Source organism: Myotis myotis, unplaced genomic scaffold, assembly GCF_014108235.1.
Source record: "Myotis myotis isolate mMyoMyo1 unplaced genomic scaffold, mMyoMyo1.p scaffold_m19_p_17, whole genome shotgun sequence".
Lineage (NCBI taxonomy): Eukaryota > Metazoa > Chordata > Mammalia > Chiroptera > Vespertilionidae > Myotis > Myotis myotis.
This window is the reverse complement of record NW_023416321.1, coordinates 25,277,692-25,305,691: the sequence shown is the minus strand read 5'-3', so window position 1 is coordinate 25,305,691 and position 28,000 is coordinate 25,277,692. Positions and strand designations below refer to the sequence as shown.

Here is a 28,000-nt window from a genome sequence, read left to right as displayed (position 1 = left end):
TCCGCCTGCCGCCGTCACGTGGTGGGGCACCAGGTCCAGCCTATTGCTGATGCTGCAGCGCGGTATTCATCATGGAGCTGGCACCGCGGATCTGTGTCCTGTTCCTGCCACTGCTGCTGCTTCTGGGCCCGAGTACTGGTAGGTTCGGGCAAAAGATGTATCAGTGACCGGTGCCTTCTTTTCTCTCCAGGGATGAGAGTCTGCTAGTACGTTTGTGCTTTTTAAAGCAAATCTCTTTTCCCCTGTGCCTTTGAACCTCTGTCGACTTTCTGTCGGTTTGTTTTCTAATTGAAAGTGCTTTTCTAGCGCCCTCCCCCCCGCCCCCCTTTTTTTTTTCTTTTTGGCTCTGAGTGGTCTGGTACTCCCTTCTTCCCTAGGTAGAAACAGTTGTGGAAAATGTATGATTTGGAGATCAGTGAGGTTTCCACAATCTTAACGCCATCCCCGTCCTCCTGCCGTCACTGGCTGTTTAAAAAGACTGAAAAATCCTACCCCGAATGGGCCGTTTCGTTGAGAGAAGGCCTTTTCCCCCTTTACTTGATCAGAACGGACAAAATAATGTCTCCCCTCATCAGGGTCCTTTTTGGCAAAAACAAATTCGTGTTTAAAGGGTGACTTGCAAATAGATTTTCAGTCTCCTCCTCCCCCATCCCCCCCAGCAAAATATTTCCTGGTCTGAATCAACAGAATTCTACTGGCCACACAAACTTGCCTTGTGACCTTAGGCAAGTTGCTTAACAACTGTTTTTCCTTTTTTGTAAAATGGGGATCATATGTCCTTCAGTTTGTGTCTGGGAAATGTCAAGTATGTTGAGCCCCAAATTTTAACAGTGGTAACTCTCAGGGTAGAGAGGAGTATCAGGGCATAGGTCAAAAGGGACCAGAGCCTTATCTATCATTTTCAAGGAGACCGCATTCTTGTGTTATTTGTATACAGACTCTTATAGCCATATCTAGCAGTTCTGTTTTTCTCCTCAAGACACTTTTTGGTTTTCTTAATCTCTAGCTTTATCAGTTACAAACAGCATTGTCTCCTCATCTATTCCTTTCTCTTCTCAAGACTAGTTTTTTGTTCTTTTACTTGCTGCAGAGACTTGAAATTTAAGAAAGGAAGAAGTGAAAGGTAGAAAATTCTAGTCCCCAAGGGTAATCCCTAAGTCAGCCTTTTTCTCCTTATATATGCATTCATTGGTTGATTCTTTTATTATTATTATTATTATATATTTTATTGATTTTTTACAGTGAGGAAGGGAGAGGGATAGAGAGTTAGAAACATCGATGAGAGAGAAACATTGACCAGCTGCCTCCTGCACATTCCCTACTGGGGATGTGCCCGCAACCAAGGTGCATGCCCTTGACCGGAATCGAACCTGGGACCCCTCAGTCTGCAGGCCGATGCTCTATCCACTGAGCCAAACCGGTTACGGCCATTGGTTGATTCTTGTTATGTGCCCTGACCAGGGATTGAACCTGCAACAGTGATGTATTTTTGGGTGACAACAACTGAATTATCTAACCAACTGAATTACCTGGCTAGGACTTGATGTGTTTTTTTCATAACTGATGTTTTTTCCCCTTATTTTCATAATATATTGGAGTGAGTACATTGCCTAAAATATAAACCAAGCTATCTCTAGTCTGGCATGGCCACCTTTACTGGACTTGGAATTTATCCAGACGTTAGACATCCTTCAGGAAAATCAAATTGTGCTTCTGTTTCAGGAGCCATCGTCGACCTGCCCCCAGACGAAGGCAAAGAAGTATGGGATTATGTGACTGTCCGGAAGGATGCCCACATGTTCTGGTGGCTCTATTATGCCACCAACCCCTGCAAGAACTTCACCGAACTGCCCCTGGTTATGTGGCTTCAGGTAAAAGTGGCTTCGCTGCCTGGCCAGGTTTGAGGCCAAGTTTCCCCCACTTACCATGTTGCTTGCTCTTAAAGGCTAACAGCTCAGCCAGTGATCAAGGCCTGGTCCAGCAGCCAGCCAGGTGTCCCCTAGGCTTGGGGATTCAGCATCCTTCTGACGTAGGCCAAGGCAGTGGTATACCAAGGAGGGTAAATCAGAGAGTGAGGGGTTCTATTACCATGTTTGTTTGTTTGAGCCCAGGCAGTGGCAGAAACCTTTACCAGAAGCTTCGGAAGACAAATTTGACTATATACTGATAGAAAGTGTTTTTGAACAATTCCAAAGCAAAGGCTGAGGTACTCTGACCGGCTCTTCCCATCTCTGTTTCCCAATCCTTTCCCAGCCCCTAACTTCTTACCCCCAGAAAAACTCATCTTTTGAAAGCGCTTCGCCTCTTGTATCGTAGTATTAAACGTTGGGCCTTCTCCTTCTCCCTAGATGTGTCTGCGTTCTGATCTTGAGCTTTGCCTGCAGGGTGGAAGGCCTGGAACTGGTGAAGAGGCATTTGGGGGCAGGCAGAGGATTCTTCCTTGCATTCCTAAAATATCTGTCCAGAGATGGTCCACACCCACCTGGAAGACCCATCTCCAGGGAGGCGTTGAGGAGCATGGTCTTGCTCAGGCTCTGGAAACTGTAGGCCTGGCCCAGCTGAGGCTCCAGGTCGCTCACCACTAAAGAGGGCACCCTGGTACTCACTTGCGTAGGATGCAAATGTCACTTCTTGCAAAAATGTCAGTGATCATAAGCAGCCTCCCAGTGCTGCGGGCAGGCAGAGGATTCTTCCTTGCATTCCTAAAATATCTGTCCAGAGATGGTCCACACTCACCTGGAAGACCCATCTCCAGGGAGGCGTTGAGGAGCATGGTCTCGCTCAGGCTCTGGAAACTGTAGGCCTGGCCCAGCTGAGGCTCCAGGTCGCTCACCACTAAAGAGGGCACCCTGGTACTCACTTGCGTAGGATGCAAATGTCACTTCTTGCAAAAATGTCAGTGATCATAAGCAGCCTCCCAGTGCTGCGGGTCCATGCGGGCCTTCTGGTGAGATAGAACAAAGATAGAATGCCAGGTGGGGCCATTCCCTCAGGATTATCAAAGCAGTTCCTTTGATGAGCTGGAGGGGAGGCTCAGCCAAGGGTGCAGATATGAAAATGCCGCAGACGCACCCATACGTGTAGCCCGGAACTTCTGCCCACCCCGGGTGGCAGGTCGTTGGGGAGAGCCCAGCAGCGGACAAGCCCAGGCCTGCCATTCCTGGGACCTGGGTACCCGATGCCTTCATGCCGCTTAGAGCTATGGCAGGCAAGGCACTTCCCTTTTCTGGGCTTTGCTGTCTAATCGGGTATTTTGTTACAACTTTCCATTAATTAGCAGAGCTTTTCCATCCCCGAGTGAAAGCTTACATGGGAGCAAAAGCAGAAGTGCTGAGGCTGGGGTGGATCCGGGGCTGAGCCCCACCCACTGGACCTCCCCTTGGTCACGCGCTGCCCTCCGGCACTTTCTGGGGTTTCTTGAGTGCGATTTGAAAAACACCCGAGTGAAGAAGGTGCAAACCTTCCTTGTGGTTGATTGGAGAGCAGGGTCCTTGTTTTATGTGATTAACCTGCCAGCATGTAGAAATCAGGAGTTGTGGCGGCTCGGGGCTGAACTCCCTGTCCCAAGTGGAGTGTCAGTGGTCCCCTTTCAGACCGGGCAGGCCCTCCTGGCGGAGGGACCCCTCGCTGGCACCTGATTTCTCTTCACGGTCCATGGCCCAGTTTGTGACTGGTAACCGGAACGGCGAGCCGAGGTGTTTTCCCTGTGTCATGTCTTGCTACGCCGAAGAATGAGCTACTCGGACCAGAAGATTTAAATAAAAGTGTGGAAAATTTGTTACAAGCAGATTCAGTCTTCCCAATGTGGAGGGGGCCCAAAGAATGGGTTGCCAGTGAAGCAAGTCATTCTAGGAGTATATGGGTGCTACAAGCCTGCTTCATGTCTGTTATGTCACTACTTGATTGATTTCCTCGTTGTTCTTGCCCAGCAACGAACCTGAACTTTCTCTGTTTCTAGGTGTACATATACCTTGTTTATTGCAGGCCCTCCCTTGGTTTCCCATGACTTCCGCTCTGTATTCAAAAGCATTTCATTCTATTTTCCAGCATGGTTGGTTTCTGTTACTGGGCTTGCTTGAACTGCCGTGTCTGCCCCTGTCTGTGTTCTACCTGCCTTTGTTTCCCACTGGACCCCTACCCTATTTGCCTGCATTTCAAGCTAACTCCTCTCATGACCTTTGGTTAGAATGACCTCGGGAACTGAGATGCTATTGGAGGGATGTCAACTGGCTAACTAATCTTCTCTTCATTTCCTCAGAGGCCCAAGGGAGAGGAAAAAGATTATGATTAAAGAACAAATAATTACTAATTCAGATGAAAAGATCTATTTTGGCCACCTGCTGAGGCAATGTGTGCTGACTGCTCTGGGCAGGTCTTTGAGAATCCAGGTCACGTCGTCTGAGTGGAGCAGTGAGCTGTTCCGTTCCGCATGTCACTTGGCTCACTGACACATTTACCGTATTTCAGAGCCTCTGGAGTGTCCCTGGCCACCACAGCGCCCCACCCCAAAGTTGCAGACAAAGATTTGGTAGTCAGATGTTCTCAAATAGAGCAGAAGTGTCCTCCAGCCAGCTTCCCGCTGTCCTTGGCCGGGGAGGTCATCTCCTGCAGCCACGAAGAGCATCAAAAGCAGCGTGGGAGCCCTGACCGGTTTGGCTCAGTGGATGGAGCGTCGGCCTGCGGACTGAAAGGTCCCAGGTTCGATTCCGGTCAAGGGCATGTACCTTGGTTGTGGGCACATCCCCAGTAGGGTGTGCAAGAGGTAGCTGATCGGTGTTTCTCTCTCATTGATGTTTCTAACTCTCTATCCCTCTCCCTTCCTCTCTGTAAAAAATCAATAAAATATATTTTTAAAAAAACAGCGTGGGAGGGTGGGGGTGGGCAGGACTATTTTATTCAAGGGACACAAGTCCCGGAGTCCAGTCCTGGTAGAGCCCCTAATTTCCATGTCCCCTTCCTGGGCCTTATTGCTCATCTTTGAGGGGTCAGCCAGATACGGTGCCTGAAAGTCAGTGAGTCCATGGCTGGCCAGGATTCAAGTTTGGGGAATCAGAGGTAGGAAAGTTCCTTGTGGGGGCTCTTGGCCCAGGTCTGTACCTTTTAAAATAGATTTTTATTGATTTCAGAGAGGAAGGGAGAGGGAGAGAGATGGGAACACGAATGATGAGAGAGAATCATTGACCGGCTGCCTGCTGCACGCCCAGGGTGTGCCCCTTTCAGAAAGATGTCAGCTGTTCCTCGGGGCCCAGTTAGTGCAGGAGTCCCTGGTTCGCCAGGTAAATTGTGCCTTTGTGCAGGGTTGGCGCAGCCATCGCTAAATCATAAATCGTTCATAGTGAGTGTGGTCATCATTGTAATGATTACGATTTTACTAACATTTCCTCAGGATTAACGTTGGTTTCTTTTCTCTCCCACAGGGTGGTCCGGGCGGATCCAGCACTGGATTTGGAAACTTTGAGGAAATCGGGCCCCTTGACTCTGATCTCAAACCACGAAAAACTACCTGGGTACTGTGAGCGTGGCCTGGCCTCACCCCGGGCTCACCTCGTGCTGGGCGGGGTCACAAGTTTAGCAGTACTGCCCCTCCACCCCCACCCCCACTCTCACCTTCCATCTCTCTTGCCTTCGTGACCTTTCTCTCCACTTGCCCACAGAAGCCACTCCAGCGGACACCTGGACCCTGTCACTACCCACACTTTGGCTGTCTCTGCAATCTGACTCGGGGTCCCACCCTCTGGCCACAAGCTCCCATCCTTTTTCCCGTCTCCTCTCCTCCACTCCTGCCTCTTGACTTCAAGGCCCCTGTCCTCTGCCCTTTGATGTCTTTCTGGTCTCTGTGACCGCGCCCCCCCCCCCCCCCACACACACTTATCTTCATTCCCGGCTGCACTTCCTCCCCTAACCCCTCTCAGGTCAGCACCCCACCCCCACCCCCTGGCTCCCTTATCCTTCTTCCTCTGCAATCTCTCCACACCCAACCTTGGGTCAGTCCCACTGTCTCCCTGCTCAGCTCCTACCCTCGGCCCCTGCCCCCAGGCTGCCAAAAACTGGAGGGCAAAGCCACACTGTTGTCAGGGTGGGGCTGCTGCCAGTTGTGGGCTTAGCTCAGGGCCCGGCCACGCCCTGCTCTGGGCTTCTGCTGGGCTTCTTTCCCGATACCACTGGCTGCCCATGTTCCCCACTTCCTCGGGGCTCCTGCTCCAGCCATTCTCCCTCATCGGGAGCCAACCTGCCTCTCTGCCTCCCCAGGAAAACAGAGGCCATCACACATAACCAGCTACTTCCTGTCCTGGCCAATGAGTGTACTTACCTTCCTGCCCCTCTGACTCTCCTCCTGCCCATCTCAGCACAACGAGTTTGGCTCGCCCTTTCTGAGCTCACTTAGCATCTTTCTATTTCTTCATGTGCTCGCTAGTCTGTCTTCCAAACTGGAGGTCTTTCCCGGCCAAAATACAAATTCTCCTGACCCCACAAGTCCCACCAGCTACCCTCCTTTCTTACAAGAATTGTCTTTGCTGTTCTTTACCCAGAGCTTACCACCCAGATGCTGCAATGCTGACTGACCCTCAGAGCTGGGGGCTGAGGCGGGAAGCGTGGGTCCTAGGGAGCCCAGCATGTTGACGCTCGGATGTGGTGCCTGTATTATTTCCCCTGTGGCCACGACAAGGTTGGGAAGCACTGCCCTAACCCCCGGCAGTGTGTCCCCCTCACTCCGCGATAGCTGTTGTCCCCCAGGGTGTGCTGGCTTCCCAGTTCCAAGGCCACTAGGTCCTTCTTGCCATTCGTCTTCATTGGACTCCTTTGCAGCACTGTTGCAGGTGCCATTCTTAGGTGTTGCGATCTCCCAGCACACTGTCCTTGGTTACTCTCTCTTCTGTGTGTTCTTCAGCAGCCCCATCCTCTAATGTCACATAGAAGGTTGAATATGTATGAGGGGCAGCCACATGGAGACATCTAAGAGGCAAGAGGCAAAATAGTTCAGGGGCAAAAGTTCTGAGCTATAGACACTGACTTGGGAGGCATAAGCTGGCTTCTGCTTACCTCCAGCCGCATCTCCCCGCATCTGTCCACATGTACTCTACCTTCAGGCCCCTGCATGGGCAGTTTCCTTGGCTTGGACTTCAGTCCTGTGGCCACCCATTCACATCTACTATTCTTTAAGACTCAATGCAGGATCCCCTCTTCCTTAATATTCCCTCTGAGTCCTTTGACTCTCTTGTTTGTCTCCACACTGGCCTTCCTTTTACTTACTCTTGCCTTAGGGTCTTTGCACATGCTGTTCCCACAGCCTGGAACATCCTGTACTCACTTCCAGCTAAAATTCCACTTCCACTTGCAGTAGCAGAGGGCCTCACTGGCTTGTCCTCCCCAAGCCTCCCAGAACTAAGAGGGTAGCTGATGAGTAAAGGACATGGCTGGACTGTGTCATCACTAAGGATCCTTCTGGATGTAAAATTCTGTATCTCTAAGCCTCTTTATTTTTTATTGTATTTTATTTTTTAAATATATTTTATTGATTTTTTGCAGAGAGGAAGGGAGAGGGACAGAGTTAGAAACATCAATGAAAGAGAAACATCGATCAGCTGCCTCCTGCACACCCCCTACTGGGGATATACCCGCAACCAAGGTACATGCCCTTGACCGGAATCGAACCTGGGACCCTTCAGTCTGCAGGCTGACGCTCTATGCACTCTGCCAAATCGGCCAGGGCTCTCTAAGCCTCTTTAGAGCGGACATTAGAATAAGCTCTCTGCTTGTAGTTCCAGGCCAATGTGGAAGTTGGCTCTGTCTTGAAGAAAACGGATGTGTGGTCTTCAGACCTTGGATGTATTGTCAGCTACTGCTCAGACTCACTGCTCGATTCCCCCTGCACTAATGTATTACGTTTAGAACGTTTGTATCGTGTGAAAAGTGACAGCTTAGATCAGTGGTTCTCAACCTTCTTAATGCTGCGACCCTTTAATACAGTTCCTCATGTTGTGGTGACCCCCAATTTCATTGTTACAAATTGAACATAAAGCATAGTGATTAATCACAAAAATAATATGTAATTATATGTGTTTTCTGATGGTCTTAAGTGACCCCTGTGAAAGGGTCGTTCGACCCCCAAAGGGGTCGCGACCCACAGGTTGAGAACCCCTGGCTTAGATGCTCTGATCCCAGGTATATGCTAATCTTTCCTTCTTGCCTCTCCTTTGCTTTGCCACAGTAGTCTATGTTCCTGTCCCTTATTTTTAAAAATCCCTTTTAGCAACAGCATCAGAAGCACACTCATATCCTCGCTCGTGTTTTTGATGAGCTCATACAAGATGATCAAAAGATAATCGGTGCCCTAGCCAATTTGGCTCAGTGGATAGAGCATCATCCCTCAGACTGAAGGGTCCCAGGTTTGATTCTGGTCAGGGGCAGGTACCTCAGTTGCAGACTCCATCCCCAGCCCTGGTTGGGGTGCATGCAGGAGGCAACCAATCCATGTGTCTCTCTCACATCCATGTTTCTGTCTCTCCCCCTCCCTTCCAATGGAAAAATATCCTCGGGTGAGGATTAACAACAACAAAAAAGATAATTGGTGACTGCCTGCCTGACTGGAACATTTGCTTTTCCTCTGTGGCATGCAGCTGCAGTCTGCCAGTCTCCTGTTTGTGGACAACCCCGTGGGCACTGGGTTCAGTTATGTGGACAAGGACGGCATGTATGCCAAAGACCTGGCCATGGTGGCATCGGATATGATGGTTCTCCTGGAGTCCTTCTTCAGTTGCCGCCCGGAGTTCCAGGTGAGCAAAGCCTCAGGAACAGCTGAGCAAGGGGCTAGCAGTAGGGACACTGCGTCCACCAGAATCCCCTTCCCCGAGAGCGCAGCGCCCGGCTGATTCCAGGGAAACCTTTCTACGCCCCAGGTGGGGTTGTGGGCTTTTGTTTCTGTCCTCGCTCAAGGCGGTTTTGAGCTTGAAGGAGCGACCCTGGGCCAGTATTCTGAGCAAACGTAGGAACCAGATATGGGGAGGGAGAGAGACTACGCAAAGCGGACTTGTCAGGCCATGACGTGCAGTAGAAATGTGAAATGAATTCGTGTGAATAAGAAGATATTCAGGATGTTTAGTTCTTTGTCGATTCCTTTTCTTGCCAGACGATCCCGTTCTACATTTTCTCAGAGTCCTACGGAGGAAAAATGGCTGCTGGCATTGCTCTAGAACTTCATAAGGTAACGAGGAAGATGACTTTGTCGTCTTGGTTTCACCCAGAAACGGGCTGTTTTAATGTCCATTTTTAATTCTCACGTAGGTCAATAATTTCCCTAGGAGTTTCCAAATGATGTTTTTCTCCTGTTGTTCTGTTCACTTCTATTAGCTTCTATTTCTCCAGGAAGTGGAACTTGCCCTCATCATCAGGGACTAGTTAGGTAACTTGAAATAAGTTCCTTCTGGAAAAGCCAGAAAAATGCCTAATTCCTTCACTTTCATGACCAATGTTCAAAGTCAGGCTATTCATTGTTTTCTTATTTTAGATATCTGAATAGCTTGTGCAGTCATATAATTCAAAATTCCAAAACTATACAAGGGATAACGTAACAATTCTCTCCCTTGCCTCTGTCCCCCGCCTCTAAGGCAACCTCTGTTTCTTCTATACCTTTCCAGAAGTATGTCATGCCTATAAAAGCTAATTCACAGATTTTTTTTTCTTGTTTTTATTCAAATTATAGTACTTACTATACACTATACTATGTCTCTTTTTAATTCAACAATATAGCTTAGAGATGTTTTCATATCAGTTTATAAAGAACTCCTCATTTTTTGTTTTGTTTGTTTGTTTTTATCCTCACCCGAGGATATTTTTCCCATTGATTTCTAGAGAGAGTGGAAGGGAGGGAGGAGGGGGAGAGAGAGACAGAGAGAGAGAAACATTGATGTGAGAGAGAAACATTGATTAGTTGCCTCCTGCATTTGCCCCAACCAGGGCTGGGGAACCTGCAACCTAAGTACATGCCTTTGACTGGGAATTGAACCCGAGACCCTCTGGTCCTCGGGCCAATGCTCTAACCACTGAGCACCGGCCAGGGCTTTGTTGTTGTTTTTTAAATTGCATCATGTACCATGGAAATAGTCATAATTCATTTAGCCTATCCTATGATATGCAGATTGTTTCCAATTTCCTGCTACTGTATTACTGTTAAATGAAAAAAGGAGGGTAGGGAAGAGGAGTATGAGCTCCTAGTCCTAAGGCCTCCTCCCACCCTTGGGGACCCCCTGAGGAGGCCTCCCAGCCCTTCAGTGACTGCAGCGTGGGCAGTGAGGACTGTTCCCAAGGAGCCCTCTGAGAAATCGGGCCTTGGGGCAGTGTCCCTCCTAAAAATATAGGGGATGCGCCAGACCCCACACACACCCTGCCCACACCCTTGTGAGTAGAGAGAAACTCAACAGTTCCCACTCATTTTGCAAAAGGTGTCAGGAAGGAGTCACTCTGGTTCTCTCGAGGGTATCAGGTCTTCGGAGACCTGGGGACTCCTGGAAAGGGTGGGCAGAAGTTTTCTGGGCTCGGAAGGCAGTGTGTGAAGACGGGGCTCCCTCCTGTTGAGTCCCTTTGGCAAGGATGTTTCTTGGCTCCTTCTCTTTCAGGCCATTCAGCAAGGGACCATCAAGTGCAACTTTTCTGGGGTTGCTTTGGGCGACTCCTGGATCTCCCCTGTAGGTAAGTATGGAATTTGTAGACATTTCCTTACTTCCTGTCCCCACCCTTCCCTGGACCTTGGGGCTGTGTTATCCAGAAAAAAGAACAAGGCAATGGAATTTTTCTGAGTCCTTGGAGAAGTGAACACAGAATGTGTGTGCCCCCGGGCCATCCAAGAAATTTGGGGGGGAGAACGCATTTACACAGCATCTACCGTGGGCTGCTATGGGCTGAACTTCATCCTCTTATTTGATTCTTATAACAAAAGAATCAAATTTTACAGTTGGAGACATTCTAAAGCAAGCATGTCAAACCCGCGGCCCGCGGGCCACATGCGGCCCATAACGAATATTTTTGTGGCCCAGCCAATATAACGGTGTGAGCAGTTATTTACAGTTATGAAAGGAAATGAGTCTCCTGTCAGACCCAGAATTACTGGCACTCACCTTGGGTCAGTTTTGAAAGCAATCACTGCGAACAAGATTTCCTCCAAAGTAGGAAAGATAGTAGCAGAGAAGAGATGCCAAGTGTCAAGAAGAAAACTTTAATTTTTATCATTGCTCTTGTTCTTTTTTTAAAAAAATATATTTATTGGTTTTTTACAGAGAGGAAGGGAGAGGGATAGAGAGTTAGAAACATCGATGAGAGAGAAACATCGATCAGCTGCCTCCTGCACACCCCGTACTGGGGATATGCCCGCAACCCAGGTACATGCCCTGGACAGGAATCGAACCTGGGACCCTTCAGTCCGCAGGCCGACGCTCTATCCACTGAGCCAAACTGGTTAGGGCTCTTGTTCTTTTTTTTTATACTATACTTTTCAAAATAAACCTATGTTTCTATGAAAATTGAAGCTTTTGGTTTTTTGTGGCCCACATAAACTTAAACCTTGTTTATTTGGCCCGTGTCAGCCTTTGAGTTTGACATGTTTGTTCTAAAGGCCCCGAGGGGTAATGGGATTTGCTCTCTGACACACAGAATGGCAAGGTCAGGAGTCAAACCCAAGTCTTGTCATCTTGTCCCCTGATGTGAGCATGAGCATTGCGGTGAACACCTCCTCTGTTGCTCATGTTGATGAGACAAGGTTAGCATCAGGTGCTGCAACTCAGGTGCATAGTTTCGTAACTTGAGCATCAGCATCCTCATTGGGAGTACAGATAAAAGTTATTTATGTTGCAGACTTCCGGGGTGTGACTTCAGACATCTAAAATAGTCACCTTGCCTGGCCGGTGTGGCTCTGTGTTTGAGTGTCGAACAATAAACCAGGTCATGGTTTGATTCCCGGTCAGGGCACATGCCCAGGCTGTGGGCTCGCTCCCCTAGTAGGGGGCATGCAGGAGGCAGCTGCTCAGTGAGTCTCTCTCATCATTGATGTTTCTCTCTCTCTCTCCTTCTCCCTCCCTCTCTCTGAAATCAATAAAAACATATTTAAAATAGTTACCTGAGTGGGTTCACTCTAACATAGGATTCAGAATCAGCCCTGTTGACAGTTGGGTCATAGAATTCTTTGTGGGGAGTGGTGCTGTGCAGTGTAGGACCATCTCTGCCCTTTGGATGCCGGTGTTTCCACTCCAGTATGACAATCAAAAATATTTCCAGACATTATCAAATGTCCCCAGGGGGACAGAATTACCCCTGGTTGAGAACTACCGCTCTAACCTAACAAAAGCTGACTTTTCAGAGGCAAAACCAAATTATAAAGTTAGGAATCAGGAGAGAGTTGCCCGTGGAGGAGGGAGGGGAATAAGCTAGACAGGGACATGAGGGACCTTTCTAGGCTGTTTGTGCTCCATCTCTTGACTGAGGTGGTCGTTACATGGGAGTAAATGCGTTTACAGAGCCATGTCCCTAATGGATTCAGGACTTGGAATGGTTATTTCTTCCCTCATTCTTGGCATCTCCAGGGAATAATGGCATAACCGAGATCCGAGTCATCATTGAGAGGAGGGCTGCTACTTGTTTGTCCTTCCTGGGTGGACCTCCTAGGACAACAGGAAGCAGCGGATGCCTTGATCAGAAGCACAAGAGTCTAGCAGGGTTCTTGCCAGATGCCTCACTCAAAATTACAGCACTGGCTCCCACACTTCCTCCTGGGGTCTCATCAGTTTCACAACACGAAGCACTTTGCATGTGTTAACTTCCTTTAATCCTTACAACAGCTCCATGGGATCCATGCTGTTATTATCCTGATTTTAGAGATGATGAAACTCAGAGAGGTTAAGCAATTTTTCTAGAGTCACACAGCTAAAGCCAGGACTCAAATCCAGGCAGCAGCCACTGGAATCCATGCACTTAACCATTATACTACGTTTCCTCCAGTAGACCTATAAGTTGAACCTCATGGCCTTACAAGTGCTTTTCATCTTGTCCAAAATCTTTTCACCTTGCCATGACCCCCCCTTTGACTCTTCCTGTCCAGATCTTAGTCCCTCCTTCCAGACCACTTTAAGTATCACCCCTTCATCCCAGAAGTACTGCCCTTTTGAGGGAGAAGTCCTGTTAATTTCATGAACAATTACTACTGGCCTGCTGGGAAGTAGGTATTGTGTCAGGTGCTGGGAAAGACATACAGATGTGTTCCATGTCCTCAGTTCAGTATTGGAGCCATAGAACTATTTGTGACTATTTAAATTTAAATTAATTAAAATACAATGAAATTCTTTTTCTTTTTTTTATTGATTTCAGAGATGAAGGGAGAGGGAGAGAGAGATAGAAACATCAGTGATGAGAGAGAATGATCGGTCGGCTGCCTCCTGCATGTGCCCTGACCGAGAATCAAACCGTGATCTCCTGGTTCATAGGTCAATGCTCAACCACTGCGCCATACCAGCGGGGCTACAATAAAATTCTTAATTGTTCAGTTGCACTATATACATTTCCAGTGCCCAGTAGTCACGTGTGGCTGGTGACTATTGTATTGCACCACCCAGACACAGAGCATTTCCATCATTGCAGAAAATCCTCTTGGACATCTCAGGTCTGCACCAGAGGTCAGCAGACTATGACCTACAAGTCAAGTCTGCCTTGCCACCCTGCTTTGGTGGATAAGTTTTTTATTGGGACAGTCATGCCCATTTATTTACATACTGTTTGGAGGCTGCAACAACAAAGTTGAGTAATTGCAACAGCGACCTGCAAAGCTACGAATATTTACTATTTGTACTTTTAGAGAAAAAATTTGTCAATTTTGGTCTAGATTAAGCAGGGCGTGTGATGCATTGGAAAACTACAGACAATTTTGCATTTCAGGAAACTAGGGCACTAGCTTAAAGGTTGACTGGAGAGGTCATTGGGTAGGTAGGTTCAGGAGGGCCCGGTATGCCTGCATTTCTCAGGGTGTGTGTACTCAAGAATACCAGTCCGATGAGGTGCTATACAAAGGACTCTGTGGTCAAATAAGTTTTGGAAGTGTTAAACACGGGCTCCGCCTCCTTCAGTTTCACAAGCACATCAAAGGCTCGTGAAGTCGTACATTAAAGAAATGTGTTGTATTTTGCATAACCCTAAAGCTATTTCACCAAAGAATGTTTTCTTTTAATACCTAGATTAAAATTCTGTAGAACTGAGGTTATTTGAAACATACTTTGAGATGAGATGCTTGGCCTTAAGGTACCACAGAAGGCTTTCAAGCAAAGGAGTGACATATTTAAATGTACTTTAAAATGTGTGATCCTTGATACTTCGTTGGCTGGCACATGTTTCAATGGCACTGGCCTAACCTAGCATCATGGTAATAGTGAACTTGTCTAAATCAAGGCCCCCTGTTCTCTTTGAAGTCTTACTTATATTTATATCTTATAAAGCTCCTTACTGGCTTGAGGCCCTTTGTCAGCTCTCCATATATTTGTGGGACGGAGATGAATTGATTGGCAGTATAGCCACAGACACTGGAATTATGAAATCATTAGTCTTCTTCCTTAATTAGCAACTTGGCAGAAGCTAGTGTCCCCAAATTGGAGGAGCAAGCAGGAAGCAGAGCAGAAATGTGAGGGCGGGGGGAAATATTTTAAGCTGTCAAATGGCTTTGAAGTCTGCAGATAAGAGCCTCCGCTGCATAAACAGCCTGCCTGTGGGGGTGCCATCTCTGGCTGACTCACTCACTGGGCCCAGTATCAGGCCAAATGAATGAGCCATTAGCGCCGAGTCAACACAGGCCCCCACACCCTCCACCCTCCTCCCAGCCACGGAGACATAGCTCCTCTCCTGCATGGGCCCTGGTGCGCGAAGGGGCCCTGGGATGGAAAGCCACTGGTTCCCTTCTTCTGGCTCCTTCAGCTTTGGAAAGGAGGCTGGTTAGGTTTTTCTTGGGAAGGATGGAGCCATGACCGACTTACTTTGTTACGTGTGGTTTCCTTTAGATTCGGTGCTCTCCTGGGGACCTTACCTGTACAGCATGGTAAGTAGGTGGGGCCTCACCTCTGCACCCTCCGTCGTCAGCAGCCCAGCAGACCTCTTCTGGTTCTGTCCTCAGGAAGGACAAAGCTAGCTGAGTGCTTTGTCGACACTGCTCCTTAGGGACTTCCGGTTCATATCAAATTGGAGACCTTAAGCTATCGCTAGCCTTGGGGACAAATTTAAAGAAACATCAGCACAGTTATCCCATTTCTTCAGGGACAAGAAACACAGCTTTTTAAATCCCCTCAGCTCTTTATTATAAAAAGGTTCAGCCCTACCTGGTTTGGCTCAGTGGATAGAGCCTCGACCTGCGGACTGAAGGGTCCATGGTTCCATTCCAGTCAAGGGCACGAGCTCAGGTTTTGGGCTCGATTCCCAGTAGGGGGCATGCAGGAGGCAGCGGATCAATGATTCTCTCTCATCATTGATGTTTTCTATCTCTCCCTCTCTTTTCCTCTCTGAAATCAATAAAGACATATTTTTTATATGTTCAAATATGCAGGAAAGTGAAAAGATCACTATGAACACCCATATACCCACCATCTAGACCAGCCGTGGGCAAACTACGGCCCGTGGGCCGGATCCGGCCCGTTTGAAATGAATAAAACTAAAAAAAAAAAAAAAAAAGACCGTACCCTTTTATGTAATGATGTTTACTTTGAATTTATATTAGTTCACACAAACACTCCATCCATGCTTTTGTTCCGGCCCTCCGGTCCAGTTTAAGAACCCATTGTGGCCCTCGAGTCAAAAAGTTTGCCCACCCCTGATCTAGACTCTGTTAACATTTTGTTGTATTTTTTCCATAAAAAAAGATGTGACTTGGACACTTTCGGATGTAAACTCCCCTTCCTCCTTCCCACTCTTTCTGTTACCCAGCCCTAACTGTAGCAAAGCCCGGTCTGTGTTTCTAAGCAAAGTGGGCCCCTGTGCCGTTCCTTTGCCTTGCAGTCTCTTCTCGATGACCAAGGCCTGGCAGAGGTGTCTCAGGTGGCAGAGCAAGTCCTGGATGCCGTGAATAAGGGGCTCTACAAGGAGGCCACCCAGCTGTGGGGAAAAGCAGAAATGGTCGTTGAACAGGTAACGGCACATGGTCGGGGGTTTCTTTCCCATGACTGAAGGGCCCTTGGTTGGTGTGGGAGGATTGGGAGGTCTATCCTGAGCCGCTCCAAAAGTCAGCTCCTGCTGCCTGTACACTAACACACGTCTCGTGTTTTTCTCCTGCGGCATCTTTGCTTGGCTCCTATGAGCTGCTCCCCCCTCACCCCCCACCCCACCAACCCCCCCCCAGGCTGGGCTGACTGAGCCTGCCGAGAGCTGCATTTCTTTCTGGCAGATTTACAAAGAGAAATCTGGCCTTGGATACGGTGGAGGGCCAGGTGCCTTTCTGTTCTGCAACATTGATAATGGAGAAATAAAAACAGCAAACAGCCAAATATACTTGTATATTTCAGAACACGGACGGGGTGAACTTCTATAACATCCTAACTAAAACTGCTCCCATGTTCACCACGAGGTCAAGCCTAGAATTCACCCAGAGCCACCTAGGTGAGTGAACCTGGAAGTTGCTGGACCCTGTCTCATCCTCTGTGCGAGATGAAACCAATTTCTTTTCAAAGCTTTATTTTATTCATTTATTTTATTTTTATTTTTTAAATTTTTATTTTTGAAGGTATCATATATGTCCCCTTTTTCCCCCTATTGACCTCTTCTAGCCCGCCCTCAACCCCCACCCCTCACCCCAGGCCTCCACCACCCTATTATCTGTGTCCGTGGGTTATGCATATATGCATACAAGTTCTTTGGTTGATCCCTTCCCAACCATTTACTTATTTATTCATTTATTTATTTTAAATGATAGTTGGCCTACACTGTTATATTAGTTTCAGGTGTACAACACAGTGATTCAACATCTTTACACCTTAGAAAGTGATCACCACAGTAAGTCTAGTAACCATCTGTCACCGGACTATAAAGCTTCATTAGTATATAGTTCACATGCCATAAAATTCACCCCTTTTGAGTCTATATGCTGTGGCTTTTAGTGCACTCACAGAGTTGTGCAATCCTCACCACAATCCAGTTCCAGACCGTTTCCCAGAAAGATCCCACATGTCTGTGTGCCGCTGATTCAGCACCAGGCAGCCACTCCTCCACTCTCTGTTCGTCTAGACTTGCCTTTTCAGGGCATCTTGTAGAAATGGCTTCATGCAATAGGTCATCTGTGGAACATCTGGCTTCTTTCACGTAGTATGTTTGAAGTTTGGAAACCAGCTTCTGCACCCTGGATGACGATGGCAGACCTCCTGCAGGCTGGGTTGAGCTGTCTTTCAGCTGCCCCAGCGTCACGGTGGGTGCCGCATATGGCATCCTCCTCCTTTAGAGGCGGATCAAGGCCGCAGGGGTCCTCTAGATGCCACTGCTCGCTGGTTTCTTTTGGCCATGCTGGCTACTCTCCGCGGCCCCAAAGTACTTGAAATGCAACCAACACTGATAAATCCTCTCCAGTTTCAATGTGTTTCTGTTTTCTTCCTCCATCTGGGGTGAATCCAGGTGACACTTTTCATTTCCCCGCCGAAAGCCTCCCTCCTCGCACAGCAGCTTGGAAAAGTCCTCTTGGTCTCATTTTCACTCCTTTGACTCACTGTGTACGTCTGTTTCAGTTCAGCTTTACCAACGTCACGTGAGACACCTGAATCGGGACGACTTAAACCAGCTCATGAACGGGCCCATCAGAACGAAGCTCAAAATTATTCCCAAGGATTGCTCCTGGGGAGGTAACTCTTGCGACCTAATTAAGTGCCACTTGTGGAGTTGGGGAGGAGGTGAAGAAAGGTGCAAATTCAAAGGCCTTAATTGGTAGAATGGGTTTTGTTGGTGGTGACGATCGTATGTTGCAGGTAGAACAGTGTTATTGTCCACATTTTGTAGAGGAGCAAAAAAAAGACAGTAAGTGACATGCCAGATTTGGTTCAAAGTCAGAGGTGGGTTGGGAGATTAATGCCGTGGTTGGTTATGAGGTGATTGTTGAAGCCAGGTGTGAGTACGCTATCAGTTTGAAGTTTTCCATAATAGCAGGCTGAGATATAGAAAAGCCATGCCTGAGGCCACAGTTGGTTACAGGTGTGACTTCTAGACAAAGGTCCTTTTGGACAGGTTTGACCAGTTCTCTGGCCGGGCTCCTCCTGGTGCGGGATGTGGTCCAAGCGTTTACCGCCTTCTGGCCTGAAGGCCATAGTGAGGAAATGTTGGGGTCCTCAGAGACCAGGCCAGGTGGAAATCTTGGATAAGGACCCGGTTAGTCCTGTGGAAAGGCCAGGAGCCAGTGGAACACCCAGGCTCCTGGAGGGGAAACATTCCATGCTGGGGAGAGTTTCGTTGATCCCCCAAAGTGATGGTCTGGAGGTTTTCTAGGGCGGCCTAGACTTACTGTGACAGCTGCTGAGACTCTGGGGACATGGGCCATCCTCCCCACCTGCAGAGAGCTGAAGGCTCATCCTAGACCTGGTGTCCTCATCTTCTCCTCAGAGTTTTCTAGAAATGAAGAAAAAAAGTTAATGTGATCAAATAAAAAGAATGTGGTTTCAGTACTACAAGGGATGAGGACAGCTGTGGGGAGCTGTCGTGGCGCCGAGAAGAAAACATGAGCAGCCACAGGGCCAGGTCCAGCTCAGGCTCCTGTGAGCACATGTGTGCAGCCCAAGCCCTTCATTTTATCTTCATTTATGGCGGTGTTTTCCAGCCCCTGCTTCTCTGGTGGAAGGGTGGGTTGGGTGGACGGGCCTAGTGACTACTTTTTTTCAGCCAAACTCTCTTTGGCTCCGGGTGTGTCTACGTAGGTTTGGAAAGGACAGAGTGACCTTGGCCAATACCCCCAGTGTCTTGAGTTCCAGTTTGTGGTTAAGCCTACATGCTCTGGAGTCAGCCAGGCTTGTTTTCCTATCCCAGTTTGCTGTTGACCAGCTGTTTTGACTCGGACATGTGTTGTAGCCTCTCTGAGCCTCATTTTCTTTAACCTTTGTACAAGTTAAGAGACCTTACCTCCCAGGGTAGTGATGAAGAGGAAATGAGATGTTGCTTATAAAGTACAGCGACTAGCAAATAAAAATAAATGCATACGCTATTGCTATTGTTTGGTATTATGATGATGGTGGAGTTGGTGGTGGTCAGGAGTCCACTGGGAGTCTGTACTGACCAGCTCCTCCTGCCGGGGACTCGCCCTCCACGTGGTCACCTTCTCCTCTTGCCTGGGACTATGCCTCCACAGGCTTACTGAGGGCGAACTCTAAATTGGTCTGGGTCTGATCTGGTTTATCACTAGGGTAGCCTTACTTGTTCAAAACTTAGAACTTGGCCCTAATCGGTTTTCTCAGTGGTTAGAGCGTCAGTCCATGGACTGAAGGGTCCCAGGGTCGATTCCAGTCAAGGGCATGTACCTCGATTGCAGGCTGCATCCCCGGCGCTGGTCAGGACCCATGCAGGAGGCAACCAATCAGTGTGTCTCTCTCTCTGTCTTTCCCCCTCCCTCCCACTCTCTCTGAAAATCAATGGAATAAATATCCTTGAGTTGAGGATTAATAAACAAACAAACAAAAATGCCATCACTGTCATCACCACACTTGAGAGAGCAGAGCATGTGCTGTTTATGCTTGCCTTCTGCACAACCAGCTCAGGGCATGGAGACCCAGGCCGGTTGGTCCCTGTGGGTGAAGCATCTGTGTGTTCAGTCTTTTGGGTGCTACACCAGGCTTACATTTGGGTGCCAGGGCCCAGAATGCTCTGGGCTGGAAGGTACCTCTTATTCTGGTGGATTCCAAGCTGCTCCCTCTTTCTCCTTCCTCATGTGCAGGCCAGGCTAACAACGTCTTCCTGAACATGGAGGAGGACTTCATGAAGCCAGCCATCAGCGTGGTGGACGAGTTGCTGGAAGCCGGGGTCAACGTGACGGTGTATAACGGACAGCTCGATCTCATCGTGGACACCATGGGTAAGAGCCCACTCCAAGTGGCACGTGGAGGCGGTGTCTGGGGTTGAGCTGGAAGGGAACTGGCCTCAGGCACATCCGTCTTGGGGCTGGTGACATTGAGGTGCTAGGAAGAAGGCCATTTCCCGTTTACCCATCCACCCCCGACCTTGATTCTTGGAAGAGGGGGGAGCCACCTGAGGCTGTGATCCCTCAGAGAAGTGTAGGTCCATCCAACTGTTGAGGCCCTTTGGTGTAGTTAACGAAAAAAACAACACCTACCCCCACCACAAAAATAAAAAAGAAGGCATTTTTCTGACCACTGGACAGACGGACTATTTCATTGAGGGAAAACCTTGCAGGGTGATTTAAGACTGAACCCTAAGGACTCTGTAAAACGAGGACCCGGGGGAAGTGGTCTTTGCAGAGCCACTGTCGCACTGGCTGTCAGCGCATGCCCACTTCTGGGGTCAGCAGGGCCAGGAGAAACACGGGGGCAGGTGCTCCGAACCAGCAGGCCAGCCAGACGTGGGGTCTGCTGGGTGTGGTGTGTTTCTTAGCGTCAGCAGGACTGAATCTTTCTGTGACTTGTAAGCCAAGGGCGCTAAGGACAACATGAAGAGGTTCTGCAATTCTTCCCACATTTCTGTCTAACCCGAGACTTCTCAGTCCCCCTGACAGCTGCGACCTCCCAGTCCCAGATGGCCTCCCTCCAGAGCATACGGCAGTGGGAGAGCGAGAGGCGGAAACTGGTCGGGCTCCCCAGCTGCTGGGTTTCCCCGTAGGCCTGGGTATCACGGGAGCTTGCTAAAAATGCAGACTCTCAGGCCCCACCCAGACCTACTGAGTCAGAACTTGCATTTTTACAAGGGGAAGGGTTTTTTCCCCTTTTAAAAACAATTTATTAAATTTATTGGGATGACATTGCTTAATAGGATTATATAGATTTCAAGTGTACACTTCTATAATACACCCTCTGTCTATTTCATGGTATGTTCACCACCCAAAGTCAAGTCTGCTTCTGTTACCATTTATCCCCCTCTTCACCCTTTTCTACCTTTCCCCACCCCCTTTCCTTCTGATAATCACCATACTGTGGTCTGTGTCTATGAATTTTTGTTTGTTTGTTGCTTTTAGTTTTATGTCCCGTATATGAGTGAAATCATATGGTTCTTGACTTTTCCCATCTGACTTATTTTCATTAGCACGATATTCTCAAGATCCATCCATGTTGTCACAAATGACAGTATTTCCTCTTTTGTTATGGCTGAGTATTCCGTTGTATATCTGTACCACATCTTCTTTATTCAGTCCTCTACTAAAGTATGCTTAGGTTGTTCCCCTGTCTTGGCCATCGTCAATAATGCTGCAATGCACATGGGGGTGCATATATCTTTATGAATAAATGTTTTCAAACTTTTCAGGTAGATGCCCAGAAGAGGGGTTGCTGGGTGATATGGTAGCTCTATTCTTGATTTTTTGAGAGCCTTTCATATGGTTCCCCATGGTGGCTGTACCAGTTTACATCACCACCAGCAATGAATGCGGGTTCCTTTTTCTCCACAACCTCTCCAACACCTGTTATTACTTGTCTTTTTGATTCTATCCATTCTAACAGCTGTGACATGGTATTTCATTGTGTGTGTTTTTTTAAAATATATTTTTATTGATTTCAGAGAGGAAGGGAGAGGGAGAGAGAGAGAAAGATCAATGACAAGACAGAACCATCAATCGGCTGCCTCCTGCATGCCCCACACTGGGGATTGAGCCTGCAGTCCGGGCATGTGCCCTGACTGGGAATCCAACCGTGATCTCCTGGTCCATAGGTGGACATTCAACCACTGAGCCACGCCAGCCAGGCTCCTTGTGGTTCTGATTTGCATTTTACAAGGGTGAGTTTCATGCACATTATTATGCTTTGGGAAAAGCCAAGTTACACGAACTAGGTTGTTTGTTTTTAATTATATATGAGGGTTTATTCCCATACTTCCGGCAGTATGGGAGAGCTGCAGGTCATTCACAAAATGACCTGCAGCCCCCCATAAGCCAGCTGCTTATATAGGGTAGGACTAGATTACAGGGGGAGGTAGAGATTACAGGAATTGGGAAGTTGACAATGCAGGCTGGGGTGGGACTAGGACCTAGATTTCTTTCTACTCTGCCCCACAGTTAATGCCAGGCCCTTCTCTGTCCCTCTCATCAGGTCAGGAGGCCTGGGTAAGGAAACTGAAGTGGACGGAGCTGTCCAAGTTCAATCAGCTGAAGTGGAAGCCCCTGTACAATGACCCTACATCTTCCGAGACGTCTGCTTTTGTCAAGAGCCACAAGAACCTGGCTTTCTACTGGATTCTCAAAGCCGGACACATGGTGAGAGAGAGGCTGCTTTTGTTCCCGATCTAAATCCTTCTGAGAGGGACGCCATGGGCAGCTGATTATGCCTGGGTGCACTGCCTACACGCGTTGGTCTTACACGAAGCACTTTGGGCTTGAAAGTGTTTCAAGGTCTGTAACAAAATTCTGCCTTAAGCGCTTCATTCATTGAAGCCTAGAAATTTTCATTTAAAAGAGCAGATCTTCCTGAGAGAGTTAAACTGGGCTCTCTGTGCCTTACTCTTTTTAAAAATATATATATATTTTTATTGATTTCAGAGAGGAAGGGAGAGGGAGAGAGAGAGAGAAACATCAATGATGAGAGAGAATCACTGATCGGTTGCCTTCTGCATGCCCCCTACTGGGGATTGAGCCAGAAACCTAGGCGCGTACCCTCACCAGGAATCGAACTGTGACCTCCTGGTTCATAGGTCGATGCTCAACCACTGAGCCATGCTGGCTGGGCTGTCCCTTACTCTTTAGTTTAAATGAATCTATGCTACTTTCCTCTTAACAGTATGTCCTGAAGGAACAACTTGTCCTAGAGGAAGAAGGGAGACATTGTCTTTCCTTGACATTTTCAGGAAGTGGTAAAGCTGGGTGCCAGTCAGTGCGTGGTGCACAGTAGGGGAGTGTCTGCCAGCAGCTTTGGCTCCAGGGGCTCCAGGATCTCAGTTTGGAAGAGGCCTTGCCTGCTGAGATGGGCAGGGGGGCTATCACACTTCTGCATTTGCAAACCGAGCCTGCTATCTTCCCTCGGGTTGTAAGTTGGTAGAGTGGCTTTCTGTGGGCTGAAGGAGATGGTGGAGGGCCGAATCCACTACATACACATGCACACGTGCACAGGCATGCACACCCCGGCCAAGGAGCCAAAGGGAGGAATCCCAGGAGGCAGAAGGCCAGGGGCTTCCCTCACGCTGTGCTTTGGTCTGGCCACGTAAACACAGAGTCTCTCTTCTTCCCAGGATGGTGGTTTCCTGTCAGGTGTTGGTTGAGAGGGACATTCAGGTGCCCTCTGGCCTGCCCTCCCCTCTTGGCTCCATTGTGCTCAGGACAGAACCTCCATAGAGAAGTGTCTGGAAAATGGGCCGAGGGGACTGGTCTTGTGTTGGCACAGCAAGCACATAGTATGTTTACCTGGATTGCTGAAGAGGTGTTAAGAGATTGGGGTGGGGTGGGGGGACAAAGACCCCTTCCCACAAACTACTCCTTAAGGACATTACTGGCCCTCGCCTGGGGTCCGTTTTGTCCCCAGAGACTTTGGCAGTGACTGGAGACATTTTTGGTTGGCACAGTTAGGGGGAGGGTGCTGCTGGTACCTGGTGGGTAGAAGTCAGGACCCTGGTCAACATCCCACCATGCACAGGACACCCCTGTGCAGCCCAGTGTCAGTGGTGTCAAGGTTGAGAAAGCCTGATACGGAGGAAGGGGAACTGGGGTATCTGGTACACTCGGTCTCACAATACTGTAATTATTTACACAATTGACCACAGACGCCGTAGTCTTTTTTCTTTTTTCCAATTACAGTTTACTTTCAATTTTATTTTGTATTGGTTTCAGGTGTTTAGCATAGTGGTTAGACAATCACAGACTTCATAAACTATACCCCACCCCACCCCGAAATTTCCAGACCTCACCTGGCTCCATGCAGTTATTACGATATTATTGGCTACATTCCCTGTGCTGTACTTCACATCCCCATGACTATTCTGTAACTACCCATTTTTACTTCTTAGTCCCTTCACCTCTTCCCCCCGTCTCCTGACCCCCTCCCCTCTGGCAACTACCAATCTGCTCTCTGTCTCTGAGTCTGTTTCCGTTTTGTTTGTTTATTTTGTTCTTTATTTTCCACACATAAGTGAATTATATGGTGTTTGCACAGACAACGTATTCTTAACCTCTCTGACCTTTAGTTTCCTCTCAAGAACTTCCCAGAAGTGAAAATGCTGAACGTTCTCAGAGAAACTAAAGTTTCTCTTTGGTTTCCTCTATTCACTGAACAAACACCGGCGTGTCACTGTGCCAGGCACTGGAACATGGATGGCGCACCATCTCCGCGCTCATGGAGCTCACGGGCATGCGGGTCCGGCAGGCAGAGACCCTCATGACATGGGGTGAAATGCTAAGACGGGGGTTGGCCCAGGGAAGGGGGCCCAGCCCAGGCTTGGGGGTCCTGGGAGACTGGTCCCTAAACAATGGGCAGGAGTTAGCTAGGCAAAGGAGAATGTGGGAGCAAGGAGAGCAGCGTGTCCAGAGGAGCCTTCAGACAGCCGAGGCCTCAGGAGGGACACTGGGCAGAGATGAGACAGGGGAGGGAGACTGCGCACTCCGGCAAGGACCTCAGGCCTTACCTGAAAGCGATGGGATGCCATCGAGGGGTTCTAAGCAAAGGCGTGAAATTACTAGGTTTGTCTACAAAATATCATCCCAGCAGCAGAGGGCATGCGACAAGACTGGGGAAGCTCACCACTCTAGGAGGCTTTTCTGGTCACCCAGAAGGGAGAGACATGGAGGAATTTAAGGGAGAATGGACAGGACTTGGTAACTGCCTGTAGAACAGCCAGGTGGGGTGCCCATAAGGCAACTGAATATATAAACCATATACATGTGCATCTGGAGTCAAGTGTTTGTCCTTGAAGACAGAGATTTGGGGATCAAATATGGAAAAGGTGAGGGGCAGGGCCCTGGGTGCACCAGTACTTCAGAGATAGGAGGCAAGGCCCTGGCCAGGTAGCTCAGCTCAGTTGGTAACAGCATCATCCCGATACATCAAGGTTGTGGGTTCGATCCCCGGTCAGGGCACATGCAAGAATCAACCAATGAATGTATAAATAAGTGGGACAAGAAATCAATGTCTCTCTCTCTCTCTCAAATTAAAAAATAAGTTTTTAAAAAATTAAAAAGAAAAAGAGATAGGAGGCAAAAGAAGGAGCCACAAATGAGACTTGAGAAAGAAGCAGCCAGAAAAGTAGGAGGGAGACCAGGGACATGTGGCATCCTCAAAGCAGAGAGGAGCCAGTGATGTCTAATGCTGCGGGGAACTCGGGTAAAGGACTGACATGTAAGGAATGGTTTGGGTGTACTGATGTGTGTAATCCTTTGTAGTGAATGGCAGGCTCTAAAGCCAGCAGGGAGAGGTTGGAACAAACGACTGAGCAGCGAGGGAAAGAGACAACAACTTCCTTAAGAAACCAGAAGGAAGAAACCATCTGAAGCGAGAATTTAGGCAGCTGGGCAGGGTTAAGAGGGTATTTTGTTAATGGCCCTGAGGACCTGCGTACCTTCAGTGTTGAGCACACATTGTGTCTTAGAGAACAACGCTATTAAGAGAGGGGTCCCCACAGAGGCAGGTGGGAGGGGGGGGGTGGGAGCTAACCACAGGCTTGCTCTGAGCTGGAGCTCAGACCCATTTCCTCTTGGTTTGGAACAAAAAGAATGAGAGATCAGTTGGGGGCAGCCTTAAAATAGCTCTTGGAGACTGTTATTAAGTCGTCCCCCAACCACTTCCCCTTTAGTTGAATTAAATGTCATTTTGGTAAGCCCTGCTCTGCCAGTATGGCCTTGCTTGGCAGGATTGTCGGGGACAGTGATGTGACATAGAGAATTGTGGAGCCATTTATTCTCTACCCCCTCCCTTCCCCCTCCCCCTTTTGATAGTGTATGGGAAGGAGATTTAAAAAAAAATTTTTTTAATTGATTTTTAGAGAGGGAGATTGGTAGAGAGAGAAACATCAATATGAGAGTGAAACATCTATCAGCTGCCTCCTACCTGCCTCCTACACGCTCCCTACCAGGGATCAAGCCAGAAACCTGGGTATGCGCCCTGACTAGGAATCAAACTGGCAACCTTCCAGTGCACGGGATGATGCCCAACCGAGTCATACTGGCCAGGACGGGAAGGAGAATTTTTTTTTACAGGAATTATTAAAAACTCTAAGGGAAAAACAAAACAAAGTTGAATATCATATAAAAACGGGTATACCACCCACACAAAGGGTCTCGTTTGCTTGTTTGTATCGGTTTTGCTTTTCGCTTCCCTCTGGGGCCATGTTTCTACTCTATTCCCAGTCAGCAGCTCAGTCTCACATGGAGAAAGTTCTTTCCTAAACGCACAGACTTCGGGCACCTGCCACCTAACAGACTGGGGCCCAGAAGAGCTTTCGTCAGGCACAGTGGTCCTTTCACAGAAACGACCCTCTTGTTAAGGGGTGCACCCAGGTGCAGCCATCCTCCCAGGTTGCTGTCACAGAGCAGGCGCTCCTCCAGGAGCTGGGTCTCAGGATGTCACCCCAAAACCCGGCCCCAAAAATAGAACCGGTGCGCTAACTCTGATACTGCTTGGTTCTAGGTGCCTTCTGACCAAGGGGACACAGCTCTGAAGATGATGAAGCTGGTGACTGGGCAAAGAGTAGGATGGACTGGGCTGCAGGTGAGCTGCTTGGCCTTGGGGCACAGGAGCTGAAGCGAGCACCCCAAAGGTGTGGGAGCACCATTGTCCCCTCGACTCTGACTTGGGCTGTGATTGTGAAGGTTCCTGCCAACTTCTGCAGAGAACAAACTCACTGCCTCTGTGGCAGCTTGGAAGTCATTTCTGCTTCTGAAAAAAACCTTAAGATTTTTTAAATGGATTTGTTTTAATCAAAATGAAGGTGTTAAACTATGTTAACTTTTGCTTCTTATAAAAGCAAGCTGTGCAATTTATATTTTTAAAAAGTAGAGTGGGGAATTCAGGCAAACAAAGAACAAAATGAACACCCATATACTCTCTTCCTTGGGATACACACTCTAGTGTATATCCTTGAAGTATTTTTTTTGCTATATATACATATATTTTTTCGCAAAAATTGAATCATTAGTTTACTGTCTACTTGGTTCACAAATCAGAATGTCATAAATGTCTTTTCATGTCAATAAATGTTATTCTCTAACATTTTTAATGGCTGCTGAGAATTCCATTCTATGGATGTACCGTAATTTCTGTACCAAATGCCCAGTTGTTTCCTATAAGCAGTTTTTAGGTTGTTGCTATTATAAAGAGTGCTTCTGGTGATTCACCCCGACAGTTACATTTTTATGCACATCCTTACTATGTTCTTACGGTAAATCCCTAAAAGCATAATTGTTTAGTCAAAGGATCCCAGCATTTCTTTAAAGTTAAGGCAATGCCTTTGGGACTTTGAAGTTTTCATTTGTGGCTTGAGGTCTGCATAAGGAATCTAATAATTTCTATGATGCCCTGGAAGGAACACTGCCTCCTATAGTTGTGGGGCTGAGATTTTGAAAACCAAACCACGTTGTTCCTATAGAACGTGGGGGAAGCAACTTATACCTCCTTGAGCCGCCCCTTCAGATCTGAGACTAAAACAGGCTCCCTGGGGCAGAGGCGCAGGACACTTGCCCTATGGTTCACTGTGGGAGAGAGCATCCTGTGTGCCCTTGGACAAGAAGAGCATGAGAGGCTTGGGTTGGATCCCGCGGACTCACCCATGCTGCTGCTGCTGGGTATCTTTTGCCGGAAACCACGTTGGCTATGAGTATAACTAGTTACTGAGTCTTGTGAGTCCTTCTGGTATTGATTTGCGACACAAATGGAGTTCCCAACCTCCA

At 48.2% G+C, this 28,000-nt stretch overlaps 1 protein-coding gene across 1 annotated transcript; it reads left to right on the top strand.

Annotated features, from left to right (window-relative positions):
- On the top strand, window positions 1–27,326 carry SCPEP1 (serine carboxypeptidase 1). Its single transcript, XM_036340482.1, has 13 exons — window positions 1–138; window positions 1,723–1,871; window positions 5,418–5,507; window positions 8,619–8,774; window positions 9,128–9,202; window positions 10,614–10,686; window positions 15,024–15,061; window positions 16,012–16,140; window positions 16,515–16,608; window positions 17,724–17,837; window positions 19,910–20,047; window positions 22,227–22,390; window positions 26,742–27,326. Exons 1-13 carry the CDS (start codon window positions 72–74, stop codon window positions 26,853–26,855), a joined length of 1,401 nt encoding a protein of 466 aa, XP_036196375.1. The 5' UTR covers window positions 1–71; the 3' UTR covers window positions 26,856–27,326.
- Window positions 27,327–28,000: the final 674 nt, after the last annotated feature.

Excerpts from the sequence above, each read along its gene's own strand:
- SCPEP1 (XM_036340482.1), top strand. The coding sequence starts at position 72 with ATGGAGCTGGCACCGCGGATCTGTGTCCTGTTCCTGCCACTGCTGCTG. Across the intron at positions 9,203-10,613 it reads TTGCTCTAGAACTTCATAAG|GCCATTCAGCAAGGGACCAT; the intron begins GTAACGAGGAAG and ends CTTCTCTTTCAG. Across the intron at positions 16,609-17,723 it reads ATTCACCCAGAGCCACCTAG|TTCAGCTTTACCAACGTCAC; the intron begins GTGAGTGAACCT and ends CGTCTGTTTCAG.